Source organism: Callionymus lyra, chromosome 16 (assembly GCF_982586985.1).
Source record: "Callionymus lyra chromosome 16, fCalLyr1.hap1.1, whole genome shotgun sequence".
NCBI lineage: Eukaryota > Metazoa > Chordata > Actinopteri > Syngnathiformes > Callionymidae > Callionymus > Callionymus lyra.
The window spans coordinates 9,452,505-9,470,960 of NC_141833.1; the positions used below are offsets into that span (position 1 = coordinate 9,452,505).

General features: G+C 37.9%; 1 protein-coding gene across 1 annotated transcript; it reads right to left on the reverse strand.

The window, feature by feature from the left end:
* Positions 1–656: 656 nt before the first annotated feature.
* Positions 657–17,991, reverse strand: wls (Wnt ligand secretion mediator). Its single transcript, XM_087811408.1, has 12 exons — positions 17,690–17,991; positions 14,967–15,239; positions 9,352–9,476; positions 9,128–9,289; positions 8,817–8,953; positions 6,317–6,485; positions 4,333–4,430; positions 4,184–4,247; positions 2,814–2,957; positions 2,653–2,736; positions 2,429–2,582; positions 657–1,270 (listed from the first exon to the last, which is right to left on the reverse strand). The coding sequence occupies exons 1-12, from the start codon at positions 17,793–17,795 to the stop codon at positions 1,167–1,169; spliced, it is 1,620 nt and encodes a 539-aa protein (XP_087667534.1). The 5' UTR covers positions 17,796–17,991; the 3' UTR covers positions 657–1,166.
* Between the last annotated feature and the right edge of the window lie 465 nt (positions 17,992–18,456).

Below are 18,456 nucleotides of genomic sequence, written 5' to 3' on the forward strand. Positions count from 1 at the left end.
CATATTCGGTTGCTTTTACGTTTTATGCTCCACACAGTTTGAATAAAGTTTAAGATTCGGAAAAATAAAGAAGTATTTTTAAATCACACCAAAACGTAGCGCGACTTTATTCGTCTTAAAATCGTTCAATTTAAATTTCCGGCTTCAAACTTTGCATGACAAAAAAAAAAAGAATCACAACTGATGTCAATATAGTAGAAACATTTTCTTGTACTATTCTTTATTATTGATGATACTCTTTTCATTCATTTGTTAGTCATTTTACGTCATTCTTTTGTTTTATTTTTTAATAATCAATTTTACTATCGTTTATTATACATCGTTCGTCTTATTAATTTGTGGAAAATGTACTGTATATCCTAATATAATATGTAAGTGGGTTTTTGATTCTCTATTGCCTACTTTGTGCCATATTATTTCATTATTCTGTACTGCAACAACGAAGAAGAAAAAAACAAAAAAAAAAAACAAACACTGGCTGTAAAAGTTTCTGATAAATCAGTTTCTTGAAAAATGCTGAAACAACTAAAAATTTCCCAATGTGTGAAGAATAAAGTCCGTATCAAATAAATAGCAGCTCCTCTCTAAGCCACATAGGGGCGCTCTCTATTCAAAACTCACTAAGACAGTGTGAAATAAAAAAAATACAAACTAAATATTTAAGAAAACGTTATTTTATTTAAATTACAATAATAAAAAAAACAACAACAAAAGAAACAATAAGCAACAGGCTGCAGGTTTAAACATGTAACATGTAGAGTTGCCCAGCAGTCAGATGTAGTGTAACATGTGTTTGTTCATATTCTTATGACACCAGAAGACAAAAAGCAACGCTGGATCTGGGACATTAAACGTTACCGTAAAATAGATCGACCTCTGCAACAAATCTATAGGAAGCTTTCACAAATCTGTGCGGTTTTTCTTCTTTTTTTATTACAGAACGTAGAAGACTATGAAGAATAAACCGACGACTGATGGGGGGGCTTATAGTGTTCAGTCATCAGGTCAGAATCAACATTGAGGACAATTAAAACCATCAGTCAATAAAGAACTTTGAGTCCACGTGATGTTACTGAAAAGAGTATTGCATTGATATGATATATATTTAGTTAAATATATATATAAATGGGATAGGGGGGTGTGGGAGCAGTAGGAGACGACGACATCTACTCTTGGGCCTCTTTGCCGGTCATCTTGTAGATCTCGGTGGGCCCGTCGACGTGGGTGATGGTGGTGGTCAGCTGGATGTCCTCGCCGCTGTTCGCACCACCTTCAGAAAGTGGCACAAAAAAGACTCAACATATTAACGACATTCCTTTTGTTTTTAATATCAATCATAAGAAGCCCATTTAACTTCCAACATTGTAACGTCGAAAATATCTCATTGAAAATCGATTGAAGTGGCACGTATTTCTTCTCCTCCACCTCCCTTTTGTCCCTCCTCTCTTCCCTTCCTTCTGGAAGTGAGCCTAGTGAGCCATTAGAATCACTTCACCGGGCCAAAAAGACCCCTCTCATCCCTGGGAATGTCCGGGTTCTTAATGGACAACCCTCCATACAAAACAGCCTCTGAATGAATAAGCAGCTCCGCGACAGTAAACAAGTTTACTTTTAACAATTGCACTGAAGTCACTCTGGCTTCGATTAAGGTGAGTCAGCATTTATTATTTATTCTGCTATACATACTTTAAATGACGAGAAAACAAAGTTTCACAAGGACGTAGGAAGCATGCAAGAAGTGCATTCTGGGCCAAGAGTAGATAATGCCATCAAGCTGGAACATTGACGTCCAAATTATGTATTAGTTGGTCATACTTTTGTAGTGTTTTAATGCGTTTTATCTTTTTTATGTAGCCTTTTTTAAACACAGAATACATTCTTTAAACTATTGTAGTTTGGATAAGCAATTGTATTGTGATACAATGAAGGTGGTGTCTAAACTTTGTGTATAAAAGACAGTTTTTTTATGCTTTAAAGGCCCACTATGCAAGATATTAATAGTGTATCTGACTCCCCCTAGTGTCAGAACAACACAACTGCAATACTGTAAAATGAGTTGCCAATTTGTTTAAAAAAAAGAAGGCTTTTTGTGTCAGTTTCTCGTTTCCAGCTCTTGTGTCAAATCTGCCCAAATTAAACAGATAATTACAAAAGATATTCTTACAGAAATAATGCTAACGTCAAAATGTTACGTACTGCCGCTTTAAGGAGAAATATTTTTGTCCTTTACATTATGACGTGCAGTCGTTGAAGGACAATTTAAGTATTTAGTTAATTCTGTTAAATCACCACCACCAGTTAATAGACTAATAAATATAGAATCTTAAACACCTCTTTGTAAATGGGAAGACGGACATGTCACTCAAGTGGATTCTGCTCGGTCAGCAGTTTAAAGACTGAAATAGTATAAGAAGTCACGACCACTGACCACCTGACTGCTCGTCTCCGTATCTCTTGTGCGAAGGCGCGTACAGGAACATGATGGCGAACACGTAGAGGTTCCACATGCCGTAGATCCCGGTGAAGAACGCGCTGTTGACCTCCACCGTGTGCTCCCCCCAGTGCCAGTGACCTTCGTTCACCTGGACCAGGATCCATGTGATGAACATTAAAACAGATCTCTTGGGAAAAGGTGAGTAAAAGTCAACGCACCTGACTGATGATGAAGAAGATGACCGTCATGGCCGCACAGGTCAGAGTGACCAGCATCAGGAACTTGAACCTGAAGATCAAACCCTGGAAGGAAAAAGAGAAAAATTAAAGAAAATGCATTTTATAATTTGGATTTTAAAGCTCAGACAAACGGTTGGAACCTCATAATGGAGTCGCCGGGCCTTGGACATGGCAGGGAGGGACGTCCTCTTCCCGCTGATGTTGCGGAACACTTGGAAAACCATGAAGCACAGGAACAGGAAGTAGAGACAAGCGCAGATACCGGCCACGATGATAAACGCCATCTAGGACACAATGTTAAGAAAAGTACAAGGAGTAGAAAAGCCTTCAAGCCAGAAATAATAATAGACGTGAGCAGAGATTTTACTTTGTTATTCTGCGATTGAAAAATAAACCATCTTGATGTCATTTAAGGTTGTTTCCTTGCTGCACTGTTCAGAGGCTCATCATAGTAATATTTGTGTTTTAAAGTAGTCTATTGAGTCAAACCATCTTATTCTAAACCGTTTCAACAATTTGTATTAAATTACATAAATATTTAGAAATCCTTCTCTGCTAATAGATCAACTTAAAACTCTTACAATGCATTTTAACCCCCCAAAAAATTAAAGATACTAATGTTTTTCACATCATGATAACACACAATAAAGAGTATTTAAACCATATCTAACAAATTAAGATATCAATCGTCATAAATAAAATATATATATTTGCTGCAATAAAAATAAACAAATATATATTAGATTTAAAAAACCAAACATTTTAATCATTTATGCTCTACGTTAATGTGACAAAAATCATCACATTAGACACATTTTAGAAACAGTAACTTCTAATACATTTTACTTCACTCGTTATTTATCTTTTCCAATATATTTCCTAAGAGCCATGACTGTAGATGTATTAAATATGCATCAGGCTTAGATTTGTTTACTTTGTATTTGACTTAACTTTAAATTCAAAATAAGTAGAAAAGTAAAATAAACAGATTTCATCATTACATAAAGGTATCTTATGGCAGTAATGTTCAGTAGAATACTTCCCAGACTCAACTCGTCTCATTAGTGAATACAAATCAGTTCAGACCCGTCAAATATTACAGGTTTTTCTATTCAATATTCATGGCTGTGGATGAGAGAGCAGAACCCCGTCTGCAGGCCTCATTAAGATTTGATGGCTCTGGTTATATACTCCGTCCCAGACCTCTTCAATCGAGAGACACTAAAACGTCGCTGGAATTTCATGAGGTCTCGACGAAGAGGAGTGTTTTAGCACTTCTTCCTTCCACGAGGTGTTAATATTTCATTGACCCGACAGACTCTGGGTGGAGCAAGTCGTGTCAACACGGACGTCTCGGCCTCAGTGGCAGATGGTTTCAATGAATTATTCCTCACATGCTATCGAGGACATTTGTCCTCAGTTTCGGATCTTCCAGGTAAAAACTCGATCAACTAAACAAGTAATTGCTGATCCAAGTGGAAACATCATGTTCTTTTAAAACAAAGGATACCGCAAGTTCAGTTCCAACGTCAGACGCCCAAATACTGTAGAAGGGGTTTGTCAGCTGGACACCTCTGAGGACCAAACACAGGAATAAAATCAACATGAGTCAACGTAAATATACATTTGAAATGGTACTGAGGGCGAGCGTCATCCTACCGTTCACACATGTCGAAGATAAACAGACAGAAAGACCCAAAAACGATGGGTCCCACTTGTTTCCAGTACACAGAGAAACGGTTCCTTTCAGTCTGGTCCTGAAATATAAACATCTGGGTTTAGAAACTGAAGGCAATAGACAAGATTTTTTGCATTTTTTTTTGTAGGCACTTGATTTATTCTGTAGATGAGGGAAATATATATTTGACCAAATACAGAGGAGAATAAATGATGAACAGCCAAATTTGTATTAACTATAGGCAATTTAAATCACTTGATTATTGTGTAAATGTTTTTAATAAAGTTTAGTTTCATCTAAAAACAGTGAAAAAAATGTTAAATTGTAGGAAGAGCATCAAGGACTACAAAAATGGCTGAAAATGTGCGTTCCAAACAATCAACATGTCTTGTTCCAATTAATAGAAAAATGACTTTGATATTATTTGTAAGAAAATATTGATATACTTGAATATCACATTTTTTTTATCAATAGCATATAAATATATACAACATCAAATAATAGAAAGAAATAATACATTTCTTTTGGCATTAAAATTATATTTTATCATATTTCTTTAGTGTGTAGGAAACAATAATTTATTACAATTACTAATTATAATAAGCATTATAATATATAATACTTATAATTATTATTATTCACATCGTGTTGTTTTTGTGTTGCAATTAATCTTCTGGCCCCTAGATGGCGTCAGTCGTTACTTCTTACGCCGCTAAAGGAACAATACAACGGGATACCAGCGATGACTGGGGATGGGAGGATACACCCGACTGCAGAAGCTTTTAAAGCGGATGTTTGGAAAAAAATTGGTTTAAAAACAAATGAAAGCCGTTATGAATTTGTCAAGTGTCATGTGGTCTGCAAATTATGCAACGTCAGAGTCAAGCAATTGTTGATACTAAAATATATATATCCTCGTTTCTATAGTATCACTTTATGTCACAACACGATGTCGTCCCTGTATCGTGATACACATCGTACCTCCTAACTCTTGTCCATACATTCCCCTATGCTGTGTCCAGAATCGTGCACTTCTGCCCTGACACTTCATATTTTGAGTACACAAGTGCGTCTACATTGAGCAGCTTTCCACCCTTAACAGCCGCCATCTTAGCGACGTGGATGTATGGCGTAAATGTCTCAAGAAAACACTCATTTTACCACAAAAAAAAACAATTACAACACAATGAAACACAACGTAGTAACTCGTTTCGTTTGGCGAAAATCACTGTCAAGTGTGTGTGATAGTGTTCCAACTCACGGTGCAATCAGAGTTAAAAAGTAGTAGAAAAAGAAGCTGTCAAGTCATTTCCAGTAAGAGTGTAGTGTTTGATTTGAGACAGTACTACCTGAGTAACCTGTCGAAATTTGTGCACAGCGCGAGTAAGTGCACTGTCTTACAGTATACTGTAAAGCTAAGTGTAGTAGAAAAATAACAGAAGATTTGAAAGAAATATAATGTATGAAAGAAACACATTTTACTCCGCAGTGAAGATCCATCTCTATAGTAGTGTGCAAAATACTTTACAAACTGAAGGTCAAACTTTTATGTCATAGATCAAATCATTTTCTCATCAAAGCAACAGTGACAAAAGGCTACAACTATGTTCAGGGGGAACCATAAGTGTCGTGTCAAGTGTCTCTACAATGGTCGACTTAAAAATAAATTCAGAACAGCAGAACCGCTTCACGGACCATCCTCGTCTCACAATGTGTTCTGGAAATAGAACACACTCGAGCGGGGACACATGACGCTTAATGCAACCTGGCATGAAGTCACCGTCACTCTGGATTCAAACATGAACCAGACTCTACAAATATTCTTCGATCTTTAAACATCTCTGAAGATGATACAGATTAGTCGGTTTATTTAATATGCTCTTTAAGATAATCCTTGAACCATTAACAATTAGTTAGAGACCTTCCAGGACCGATAAAAAAACCTAAAGGTTCCAAGAACTGTACCATGAGATGCTCGCCGCAGAAGATGATCCAGAAGGACAGCAACATGGAGTAGAAGATCCCTTGTCTGATGTCTCCAAAAAGCAGCATCCAGGTCCAGTTGAAGCCGATGGAGAACCACTCCACTGGGATGTTGATGAAGGTCATGGAGATGCCCAGAGCCAGGATGACCCTGATGGAACAGAACCATTAAGAACCTCTCTGGGAAACATGTGAGTTCCCACAAGAAATATGAACAACCATCATTAAAGCGCTTTGTGACCCTGGTCTGGAAAAGCGCTATATAAATAATTATTACTTACTTACTTACTTAATCATGGAAAGCAAATTTCAAAGCAGAAGCTGAAACACTGCCATCTAGTGGAAGGATGCTGTCGCAAACATTTACGAAAATTCACTGCAAAATGAAGATAATGTGACAAAAATGACACATTATTTACTTTTATAAAGTTTTCTCTTCAAGTTTCTTAAAAATCACTAAAGAAGTAAGTTTTTCAAAACCTTTTTTTTTTTTTAAACAACTGCACCTTATGTTCCCTATGCTGATTTTACTTACTGACCTTGAACTGATTTTATGTGATATTTTATTAGGTTTTCTTTGCAGTTTTTCCTACCACAACATCAACATGTTTACTACGAGCACCTTACAGCCTGAAAAATAATTCATTTTAATTAAAAAGCAGAAAACTGAATTCTTAAAAAAAAGTCAAAAACTTGCCTTCAATCTAAATAAATAAATAAAGGCGCTCAGAGAAAGTCAGACTGCAGGTTATAAAAAGTCAGTGTGTCAACAACAGTCTGGCGTCTGGAACAAGTCCCGACATGCCATCGGAAAATACACACAAACCAGTGCAGGAATGGTCGCGACCAGGAAGTGAAAATGGTCGATCCACTCGTGTGTTCGTGACGGGACAAGGTTTTTATCTCATGGATACGAAGGATGAGATAAGATAAAGGGTTTTTGTTTAACATTAACATCAGTCTCCAAGAAGTCCTCGACAAACAAGCACTTAAAATCCACAATGTGGTGAACGAAGGAGACACAGAACCTGAATTATTTAATACACCGTGATGATTTATGGCACTTTATTCTACCAGACTGGTATGTCTGGAATGTGTGTCGAGTAAAACCAACTCTTTGATCTTTGACGGCCTTAAATTAGATCTTCTCTCACACAGAATTTACCAAGACCTTGCTTTTAACAAAAGAATCTGCTTCAGAACTCTCAACACATTTTCTAAGAGATATTTAAGGACACAAAATGAAATGAGCTCAGCAATAACTTGTTGAGAGTGTGAGTGTGTGTGTGTGTGTGTGTGTGTGTGTGTGTGTCTGTGCCGCCGCATGTGTTTGTTTAGCGCTAACTTGCAGATTCCACTTCACGCATCACTGGCTGCTTCCTCTGACACCAGCTCTCGCTGATCCCTCGCCTCAACATGGTTAGATAAACATCCAAGTTTAGACCCGGCAAAAATACTGCAGCCACTCACTCAGAAAAGTATATTAAATATCTATACTCAAGTGAGATTTGTACAGCCGTTGTTTTAATCAGGCACTAAAAAAAAATGAAGAAAAATCTAATTGTCACAGTTGTGGTAGTATTTGAGCTCAAGCGCTTCTTCTTCATATTTAAAGGTGAGGTAGATGTTCCTCAAAACGTTCAAAATCCCCACAGCATCGAGGTGCCAACTTGTTAATTCAGTTGTTCCACTGAACAAAGGGAAGGGAGGAGCTTGAGTTTGGTTGACATGTCACCATCCAATAATTTAAAACATTTTTCAGAATTGGACATTAAAATTTGTATTTTCTTTTTTATTAATTGGCTACCATCAGAGTGTTTAGGAGATTTTTTTTAAAAAAGGAAAACCATCCCCTTCCTTTTGGTCGTCAATAAAAGGGGCCAAAACTTGCGGGAAGAAAAATATATAAATATATATATAGTGGTTTTCACAATCTAACTTGAACTTCCATCTTTTTTCACTCTTAAAGGCTTAATCCATTTTTAATATCCAATTTAATTTAATATATATTAATATTGGTTCTGGGCGCACAATGGTGCAGCAAGAAGGTTGCTGGTTTGCTTCCAGGTACAAAAAAACGTACAGAGAACTTGGGGAAATTGTCTGAAGGTATGAGTGTGTGAGTGAATGGTTGTGTGTCTTTGTGTGTCCTGCGACAGACTGGCGTCCTGTCCCCCGCCTCTCGCCCGCAGTAAAGAGAGTTAATTAATAAATATCTGTCGGTTCTTCCAAATCAAATTCCTTTCCTTCAACGTGAGATGATCAGAAGACTCTTTTCTAAGCCTAAACACTCGTGTTTATTAACTACTACTATTAACTACTTTGATTTTTTGTTTCTTTTTTAAACATCTGGCCGGCCACTTGAAATTACTTGACAGGCCAGATATGGCCCCCAGGCCTCGAGTTTAACTGTAACATCAGAGCTGAAATGATGCCATTAAAGATCTTCGATCCAAGCGGAAAGGGAAAAACAAAGTCTTACTTCTCCAGCAGCACGGGCGGCCGGCTCATGAGCGTGATGCGCCTCCAGTACCAGATCATGATGATGAGGATGCTCGGCGTGAGGAAGGTCTTCATGGCGAACCAAACTTTGGTGAAGCCACCGTTCTGGTGGATACTCTGAGGGAGAGACGTTTCGTAAAGTCCGGGAGTCTTAATTATATACACAACTATGGGAATTAAAACATTTTTTATTCATTCATTTTCTATACCGTATAATACTGCCTCGATGATTATATTGACCACTGACTGAGAAAGTAAGAGACTCAGAAGACAAAGGTTTGAGGAACTTACAACAAGGCGAATGTCCTTGATCTCTCCGATGCCCACGTTGATCTTCTTGCGCTCGTTGACGGGCAGGCGGATGTTGAGGAGGTAGTACTTGTGCGGGACGCTGCCCAGCTCCATGAAGGGGAGCGGGTCGCACTCGTAGTACCGGCCTTCGTTCTCGAACGTCTGCGGGTCGGAGGTCAGAGGAGTTGAAGGCGCTGGTCGATCACGTGACTCTTCGAACAAACCTTGGCCGTGGTGAAGTTGCAGCTGAGCTTCCTCTGCTCGAAGGAGTGAGCCATCGCCGTCCACTCGCTGACGCTGTCGTCCCTGTAGGCCAGGCCCACGTCCACGGTGACCATGGAGTCGTCCTCTGGACACAAGTACATGTATGTTAGTCGTGCTGTCGGGAGCCGACATGAGGTCATGATGACAGACGGGCTTTCATTCCTGTTGAGACACTAAACACTCTTCACTTGGAGCACACCTGGACAACGTCCTGATGAGGTCACAGAAACAAAATACACCTATTAAACTCTATTTTACATGTACATTTTTGAAGAGTTTAGTCTACGTTTGTAAAAATTTTAAATATATAAATATATTTTGTACACTTAACTAATCGAGTACAATTAGGTGGTATAAAAATATATATATAATTAAAAGAAAATGTAGAGGTTGAACGTGATTATGTGAAAATATTTATATATATATTGTTTTATTAGTTAAAGTTGAACTTTCAATATAACTAGGTTAAGGATTGTTTTTAACTCCGTTAAGCACCAACAGTTTTATGATTTGTGAGATATATATAATATATATATATATGCACGTTACATTAATTGTATGGTTTACGTTTTAAAATGATATATATAAAATGAACCAATTCACAATCATATAAACTTTAAAAAAATGTTTAACATTTCTTTGTGGTTTTTGTCATCATAATAAGGCACTTAACTCTTGTCTAAAAATATATATATATTATGGGTGATTTTCTGGGGAAAAAAACCCAAAATAAACTATGCTCTTAACCCATAGTTAGTAGTTATTTATTTGTTCATATTTCAACTGGTAATAAAAGTAAGGCTTCTAAAGTATGTGATGTTAAAAAGTATGAACATTTATATTAGAAAAAGTGCAGGATTCAGTTGTTTTTTTAAGTATTAAAATTTTAATAACAAGGTTATGTTGAAAAACAGTTACATTAAATTAGATATTTCATGTCATATTTGCTGGATCAGTAGATTTACATTATTGAGCCACTGAAATTACATAAAAACTGCTGACTCATATTCGCCAGTCATGTGATCAAGTTGCACTATGAGACCACCTGACCGCCATAGAAGGCACTTGAATAATTCAAGGAAATACAAGAAAAAGATGACGATGAAAATATAAAAATTAAAAGAAAGATTCGGCTAGTTCATCTCATAATGGTAACATTGAGATGCTTGTTAACTCAAGTTTGGATTTCAATCACTGTTCACCTTCTTCTGGGTGGTCCAGGAGGTTAAATAAATACAACAAATCCTGGATCGACCTCCAACAGACTCAACCTCAGAACATTACGACCGAGCTAATGAACCAGCATCTCCAGATCGGACTGTAGTCGACCTCCTTCCTCCTGAGTGCCTCTTGTGCAGAAGCAACTCTGGTGAAAGGAAGTCAAAGAAGCGCAGATGAGAACTGGCACCGGACTAGTGTGATGCCCTTCACCCAGTCATGGTGTAGACAGACGCCCCATCAACATAAGCTCACTTCACGCTAACATTCCACGGCCATCGCCACAGAAACTAAGCTCCTCGACAGCTGTGTTATTGCTGGAGCACGGCCAGAGGAGGGGGGGCAGGTAGGTGACCAGATAAGCATTTTCCTCTGATAACTTTGGATGATACTAGTTCATAAATGTATGGTTTTGTTACACTTTTATGAAGGTTTTTAATACCTTTGTATTACATGTCTGAATGTAAGGCACAGGGTCCAATAATGGTCCTTTGACAGCATCCGTTTGGCCTACTATGAGCACAATATCCAAATGAATAGATAAAGTTAATTTTCTTTTAATGATATACACACCATTTACACAAATTAGTAGACTAATAATAGACTTTTGTAATATAAATCTTACTGCCCCCCCCAGCACGTAAAAACACACAAGTAACAAAGTATACTATACGTATACCTTTCTCACGTGATCTAATAAAATATAGTTCATTTTTTAACGTTACAATTTCACTTTGAGTATTTTCCAATAAAAACACATTTATATTTATACTTTCTCATGTTATATTTTGTCAATTTAATACACACTTTTCTATTTTTCCTTTAAAAAATGTTTTTGCTGTAAAACATGAAAAAAACTAAATTAGTATTTAGTATGTATTATTTTTCCAGGATACCATCTTTAAATACTTTGTTTATCACTTAACCTTTTGTTTAACTACTGATTCATTCCAACATTTACATACTTACTAATACTACTCCCGTTAACACATAATAGGTGCATTTTTAATAACAATATTACATTGTCTAAAAATAACCATTAAAAAAAGAAAACTGTGCAGAAAGGTTTTCTTTTTGTAATTAAAACATGGCGTTTCTTTTTCTGCCTCTCCTTGGATCAGACTGTCTTGTCTTGTTGACATTTAAAGCATAATTATTCATCATAAGACCCTTCCTGGTTTATATACATGTATATGAAAGCTTGTATTCTGTAAATCAATACATCTATTTATTAATAATAATAATAATAATAATATCTAAATAAAACACTGGTGGGTTTTTAAACACGTTTCAAAATGGCGTTCCGACATGAGGCCGCCTGCTTCCTACCATATGCTTCATCTCCGACTCGGAGCCGAGAGAATAACTCTTCCTATGGCTCGGCGACATCAAAACTGATCCGCAGCATCAGAGAGAAATTCCTGAACCCGGTCCAGACTGAATCAGCGCCTGTGTGGCAGCCAGACTGTGCACGACCCACACCAGAGTGAGCGCCTTGTTCACGACACCATTGTTTGCACCAGAAAGGCCACGGGCCTGCACTTTATCCACTTTTGTTTCGCAGCGTTCGTTCTCTGCTGGCTGTGGTTACCGAGCCAGGAAACACAAATGTTGACTCGGTTTGATATTAGAAACTTAAGTTGTTTGAGAGAGATCTCAGAATAACAGCGGCTAGCACCGCTATCAGGTAGCTAAGCTAGCAAATCCAATCAAAATGTCCTTCTCTTTACATCACCGTTTACCTCAATGAATAAACAAATCATGTTCAAATGTTGTGGACACTTGCCTATCCTGGTTCCTGCGAGAGTTTGATTTAATCTGCCGTCTTTAATGTCATTTAAAGTCCTTTTAAAGTCCTTTACAAAAGTGTCAACATGCTAGCTAAACGTAAAAATATGTAAAAGAAGCTAAATGTAACTAGTTTTTAAAAACAAAAATCAATTTTTTTGTCAATGTGGTCATAAGTAGGGACGTGTACTGGCAAGAATCTTGCGATACAATACATATCGCAACGACGCAATACATTATGATATATTGCTATACATTTGATACTTAGGAATAAGCGAATTATTGTAGCATTGTCGGAGCACTTGACTCTGAATTTAGTGACAACTTTCAGTTGTTTTCAAAGCTAAATATGTAAAAATATCAGCTTTTAAAGCTGCTGTAGTCGAATGTATCCTCTCGTTCCCAGTTTTCGCCGGATTTCATTGGTTCTTTAGCAGTGCAGGAAATGACTGCTGCCATCTAGCGGCCGGACATTTAATAGCAACATCAAATAGAAAAGAAATGTCATGGTTATTTAAAAAATTAAATGTAAAATATTTAAATTATTTTGTTGAACTGTAAACCATAAACTATTGTCAAAACAAGAACAAAAAATAAACGATACAGTATCTTGAGAAGAAAAGAAAAATAAAACAAATGCGATATATTGCCGTACTACCCCTACACAGGCTGTCTTGTCAAGCACCATCTTTGTCTTGTTAAATATTAACTTTGAAAATGTACCAATACACAAGAATGTGTGCAACATTTTAAGTAACACAAACCTGGTTTGTGTTAACCCTTGATACCCGTTTGTACAACAACCTATATTATAGAAAGTCTCAAAATAAAAAGAACATCTTTTAATCAGATACAGAGTATAAAAAAAACCTGTTTCCTTCTCAAAAACAGGTCAGTTAAGTGCTCAGAGGCAAAAGCGTTGACCCAGATCCAGATTACAACTGCTCTCCTAATACCTGATCACTTATTGTCGAGCCGTCTAAAAGCCCCTCGGCTACTTCACTGGAGAACAAGCGGCGGGACATCAATCACCATTCGCCGCCTTTCACCGAAAAACAGAAATCCAATCTTGTGAAGAGGAAGGAATTCCTGTGGGTTCCTCAAGCGTTCAGGATAATCCGAGCGAGGAACGTAGAGACAGCGGCCCCGACAGGAACGTGCAAAAGGAAGAAACCGAAACGGTCAGAGCTGTTCAGCCGAAGTGTCGCTGATAAACTTGCGCGACACTTGAATGTGCCGTTTGAGAGATCGGACTTGACAGCGGAGGTGAATTATTCAGAAGCTCCGGGTCTCGGCAGACTGCTGTAAAAATGTGCTTTAGGATTGTGGAACGAAGACGCATCACTCTTTTTAAGAAGAGCTTTGATATCCTGGAGTTATTATTCTACACTAAATTACTGATAACCTCTTGTTATTTCAATCAAGGAACATAATACAACTAGTCTTACTGTTAGCACTAGTAGCATAAATCAGACGAAAACGATTTCTTTTTCCATTTTACTTTTAGTGAATCTTAAGTTTTGTCTTATTTGTGTTTATATTTAAAAGATCATATAAATAGTTAACAGGCTTTAGTTTTTAGGGTAAAACGTAAACAGGTTTTTACGAAAAAGATAAACAATAGAGGGGTTTATTGGCAAGAAATTGGCAGTACGATACGCATCGCTATACAAGGGCACCAATCCGATATATTGAGATACTGTAGGAACAACATATTTGTAGTATTGTCCGAGAGTACTTGACTCTGGTGTTGCAGACTACATGACTCTTTAAAAACGTGTTACTTCTGTCATTTGTCTTGAAATATACGCAAAACATCAGCTTTAAAAGCTGCTAGAGTTGACCGTATCCTCTCATCCACAGTAAAAGCCTGATTTTCTTGTAACTGTAGCTGCGGAGCACGTAATGACTGCTGCCATCTAGGGGCCGGAAGTTTAATTGAAACACAAAAATGAATGCCGTTAATATTTACAATCAATTGTAAATGTTTATAAAAAATATATATATATATTTTATTTAATATACATTTAATTAAAATATAAAATGTAAAACTATGATGAAAAATAAAATACGATTTGGTTGCAAACAATACAAAAACTTTAAATCTATACAGCGCTGTTGCATATCAATATTGCGATATTCAAGTTTATCCGTATTTTCTTAAACCTCTTATATAAACAACACATCTTGTGTTTTGGAATGTAGCCATTAGCCATACACAGGGGCTCAGAAACAAAACAACTCAACAGGAAATGGCTTATCCTTGATGGGCAGACATAGATTGTGTGACCGACCGGTCTTGATGTGTTCTTAAAGCGGAAGACACTCAAAATAGCTAGTTTAGAAACAAGTGACATCCCATAATAATACCCAGAGACACTTAATAAACACAATCGCAGTGCAATGTACAACTTTTTCAACTGTAAACGAAGCCACATGCTTATCGAAAAATCCAAATATAGCAAGAATACGTTACACAAAACGCATTAAAAGCCATTTTTCAAATCAAAGAGAGGTCTCTTGGGATGATGATGTTTTCTCATGACGCAGTGATTTGAAGGGGACTCACCGATCGGGTTGTTCATCTTGAAGGCGATGTCGAACTGCAGGATGACCAGCATGAACTGGAACCAGGGGCTCATCTCGTTGAGCGGCAGAGGAATGTGGACGGCGAACACGATGTCGTTGGCCTCGATCTTCCGGGCCCTCGCCTCCTCAAAGTCCTGGATCTTGGAGCACTGGTTGGGCCCCCACGGCATGAACCACTTGGACTCCTGGCTGTGCTTGACGGTGGCGACGCATTTGGACGCCAAGTAGTGAACGGCGGTGGTGGGGCTGGGAGCTGGCGGGGGGGGGGGGAGGGAAGACGAGAATGGGATTAGACCAGATTCATGTGATGCCAGGAAGTGTTGGGAAGGTTCTGGGGCCGGAGACCGACCCATAAATCAAATCTTGGAGCACCAGAGTAAACTTTGCAAACACTGCGTTCATCTTTCAGTGAGTCAACAGGTTGAACGTGGGCCAAACTCACTTCAAACACTTTGGAAATTACTCTAAATGTTGTTTGGGAAGAGGTACTTTATACCCCTGTGAAGTGACTGGGGGGGGGTTTAAAAGCAGCACTCACGCCATTGTGATTCATGACTTATACTGACGTCAGTCGTCTGCTCAGGATGTCGCTGCCGTTTGGGAAAACAGGCTCATTATCAACACTTTGATGCCCACCAGAGTCTAGTGTGAGGGGTCCACAGCAGAAAGGAATCATGGGTAATATCGCCCCAAACTAACTCTCAAAAAGACTGACTATCGTGGCAACACAAATGGTTCTTTAAACGCGTGTTTACCGTCAGTTGCAGTACAGTACCAGACGGTGATGGTGAAGTGATTATCGTATTTGTTAGCAATCCCACTTTGTTTGTTGAAAATTCCAGTATTTGGCAAAACTAACAAGAAAACGTTACCCCAAAATAATCCAGCTCGGATTAGCCTTTGGGCCATTTAATAGTATTTTCAAGTGGCCCACATTCTATCAAAAAAGTGTAGTTTGTGGTACATATCTGAACTGGAAGTGTTTTAAACAATTTTGTCAAAACGTCATTTAAGCTTCTGGTCAGGTTAACAGGAAGTTTTCATTCTGGGGCCTTTTAATTATTTATTTAATTAAATAACTGTATATTATTCACAGCATTTGTGTGTTGTAATTAAACTTCCAGACGCTCCGCAGCTAAAAGAACAATGAAATCCCATGACGACTGAGGACGAGGGGATACAGGCGACTCGAGCTGCTTTTAAAAGGTGATGTTTGGACACGTTTTGTTTTTTGCGTACAAATTGTATTTAATTTTCATCATTATTTACATTTATTTATGTACATATATTTGTAAAAAAAAAAAAAAATTTAAAAGGTAACATGCAAATATTCAAGTCATTCATTTTTGTGTTGCGATTAAGTTTCCGGCCGCTAGATGGCAGCAGTCGTTACGTGCTCCGCAGCTAAAAGAACAATGAAATCCCATGATGACTGAGGACGAGAGGATACATGCGACTCCAGCAGCTTTTAAAGCTGATGTTTGGACATATTTTGGTTTTGCATACAAATTGTATTTAATTTATCATTATTTACATTTATTTATGTATATATATATATATATATATATATATATATTTGTAAAAAATACATTTACAGGTAACATGCAAATATTCAAGTCATTCATTTTTGTGTTGCGATTAAGTTTCCGACCGCTAGATGGCAGCAGTCGTTACGTGCTCCGCGGCTCCAGGATCAAGCAAAAATCATTTATATACTGGCGATGACTGAGGATGAGAGGAGACAGTCAACTCTAGCAGCTTTTAAAGCCGATGTTTTGCGTACGTTTAGAAAACAAATGAAAGCAGTTACGACTTCGTCAAGAGTCATGTGGTCTGTAAATTCTGCGACACTAGAGTCAAGTACTCGAAAATACTACAAATATATCCTTGTTCCTATAGTATCGCCCATATACAACTCAAATAGTTACAATGGTCCACTATGGTGTCGTTTTTTTTGTCGGACATTAAAAACTATGATATTATAAAAGTTACAATCAAAGCCTTAAATCTGGAGGTGACTTGATTTAATTATTCAAGTCCTGGTGAGTAAAACCGAGTGTCCGCTGTGTAAAACCCACAATAATAGGTTGTCCCCCTTTTGCTTCTAGACCCCATGCCGGGGGTCCGGTGGTCTGTCGGGGGAAACATTGGTGAAAAAAAAAAAGCTTTCTACTCAATTACCCTCGCTGCCTCCAGCCCCTGAGCAAACACAAAGGAATCCGGCTTCATTAAAACCATCTCCACCAAGAAGAAACCACACCAGCTAATTTAGAACAAACTGAAAGTTTTCTGCTTCATGCACCAGACAGGACGAGTGGGTGGATTTTGAAGACGTTTGACAGAAAGAAAAAAAAATATTTCCTCAGGAACTTTGGAGCTAAAAGTAGATGAAGCCGAGGAACCATAATGCACTGCCTGCAAGGTGAGAGAGGGGGGGGTGTGGGGGGGCCACAAGGAGGTAGAGATGCTGCCCGGGGGCCCCTCAAAGCTGACACACATTATCTGGGAGGAGGGGTGAGGAGGAGGAACAAGAAGGGAAGGACCACATTAAAGTAAAAAAAAAAAAAAAATGGAGGGTATATGCGGTAACTTTGCAGCTCCTTGATGTTTCCACACTTGTTCACCAGGTACTCGGTGAATAACTTGACTTTTTAACACTTTTCACAACAACAACAAAATAAATCACGGCAGACACTCACTTACCGATCAAGCCGCCGACCATGAAGGCGAACACCTGGAACAAAAGCAGAGTCACTCCCACTATCACCAACTTTTTGGTGCTCATGTTCTCGATGATAGCTCCCGCCATTGTGACGCGGAGGTGCGGAGCGGCTCGCGGGGAAAACACGCAGAAAAGAGCTCGATGTGTGCGGCATCCAGCGCGCGCGGCTCCGTCTGCTCCTGCCTCAACTTGAAGGAGGAAAAGAAGAAGAAGAAGAAGAAGAAGGAGGAGAAAAAAAAAAGAAAAAAAAAGTGGATCACATGACCGAGGAGTCCTCCGCTTTTATCCCCGAGGAGGAGGAGGAGGAGGAGGAGGAGTGGAGCGTCACCGCCTGTGGAGAAGTTTATACTTTTTTACCTACATCCGTTTTTAAGCATTTTTATTTGTCTTTAAACGGATCAAAACTATTATTATTATTATTAGTGTATCTTGGGCTCAAAAGTGTAGCTTTAATTTGCGTTCAAAAAAATATTGGCTGAAAAATAAGAATTTTGCGATTGAAAATGAAATTTGAATCAGCAAGCAAAACAAAACACATCAAATAAATAAATATATATATATATATATTTTTTTTTCATGTATTTTTCTATTGTCATGTGTTTTTCCTGCAAACGTTTTTATTTATTTTTCTTAAAAAGTAAAGTTTCTTTGGGCACTGCTCTGATCCCATAAAAATATAAACTGCACTTTTTATTTAAGAACATGGAAAACAATTTTTCATCATAGTTTTACATTTTATATTTAAATA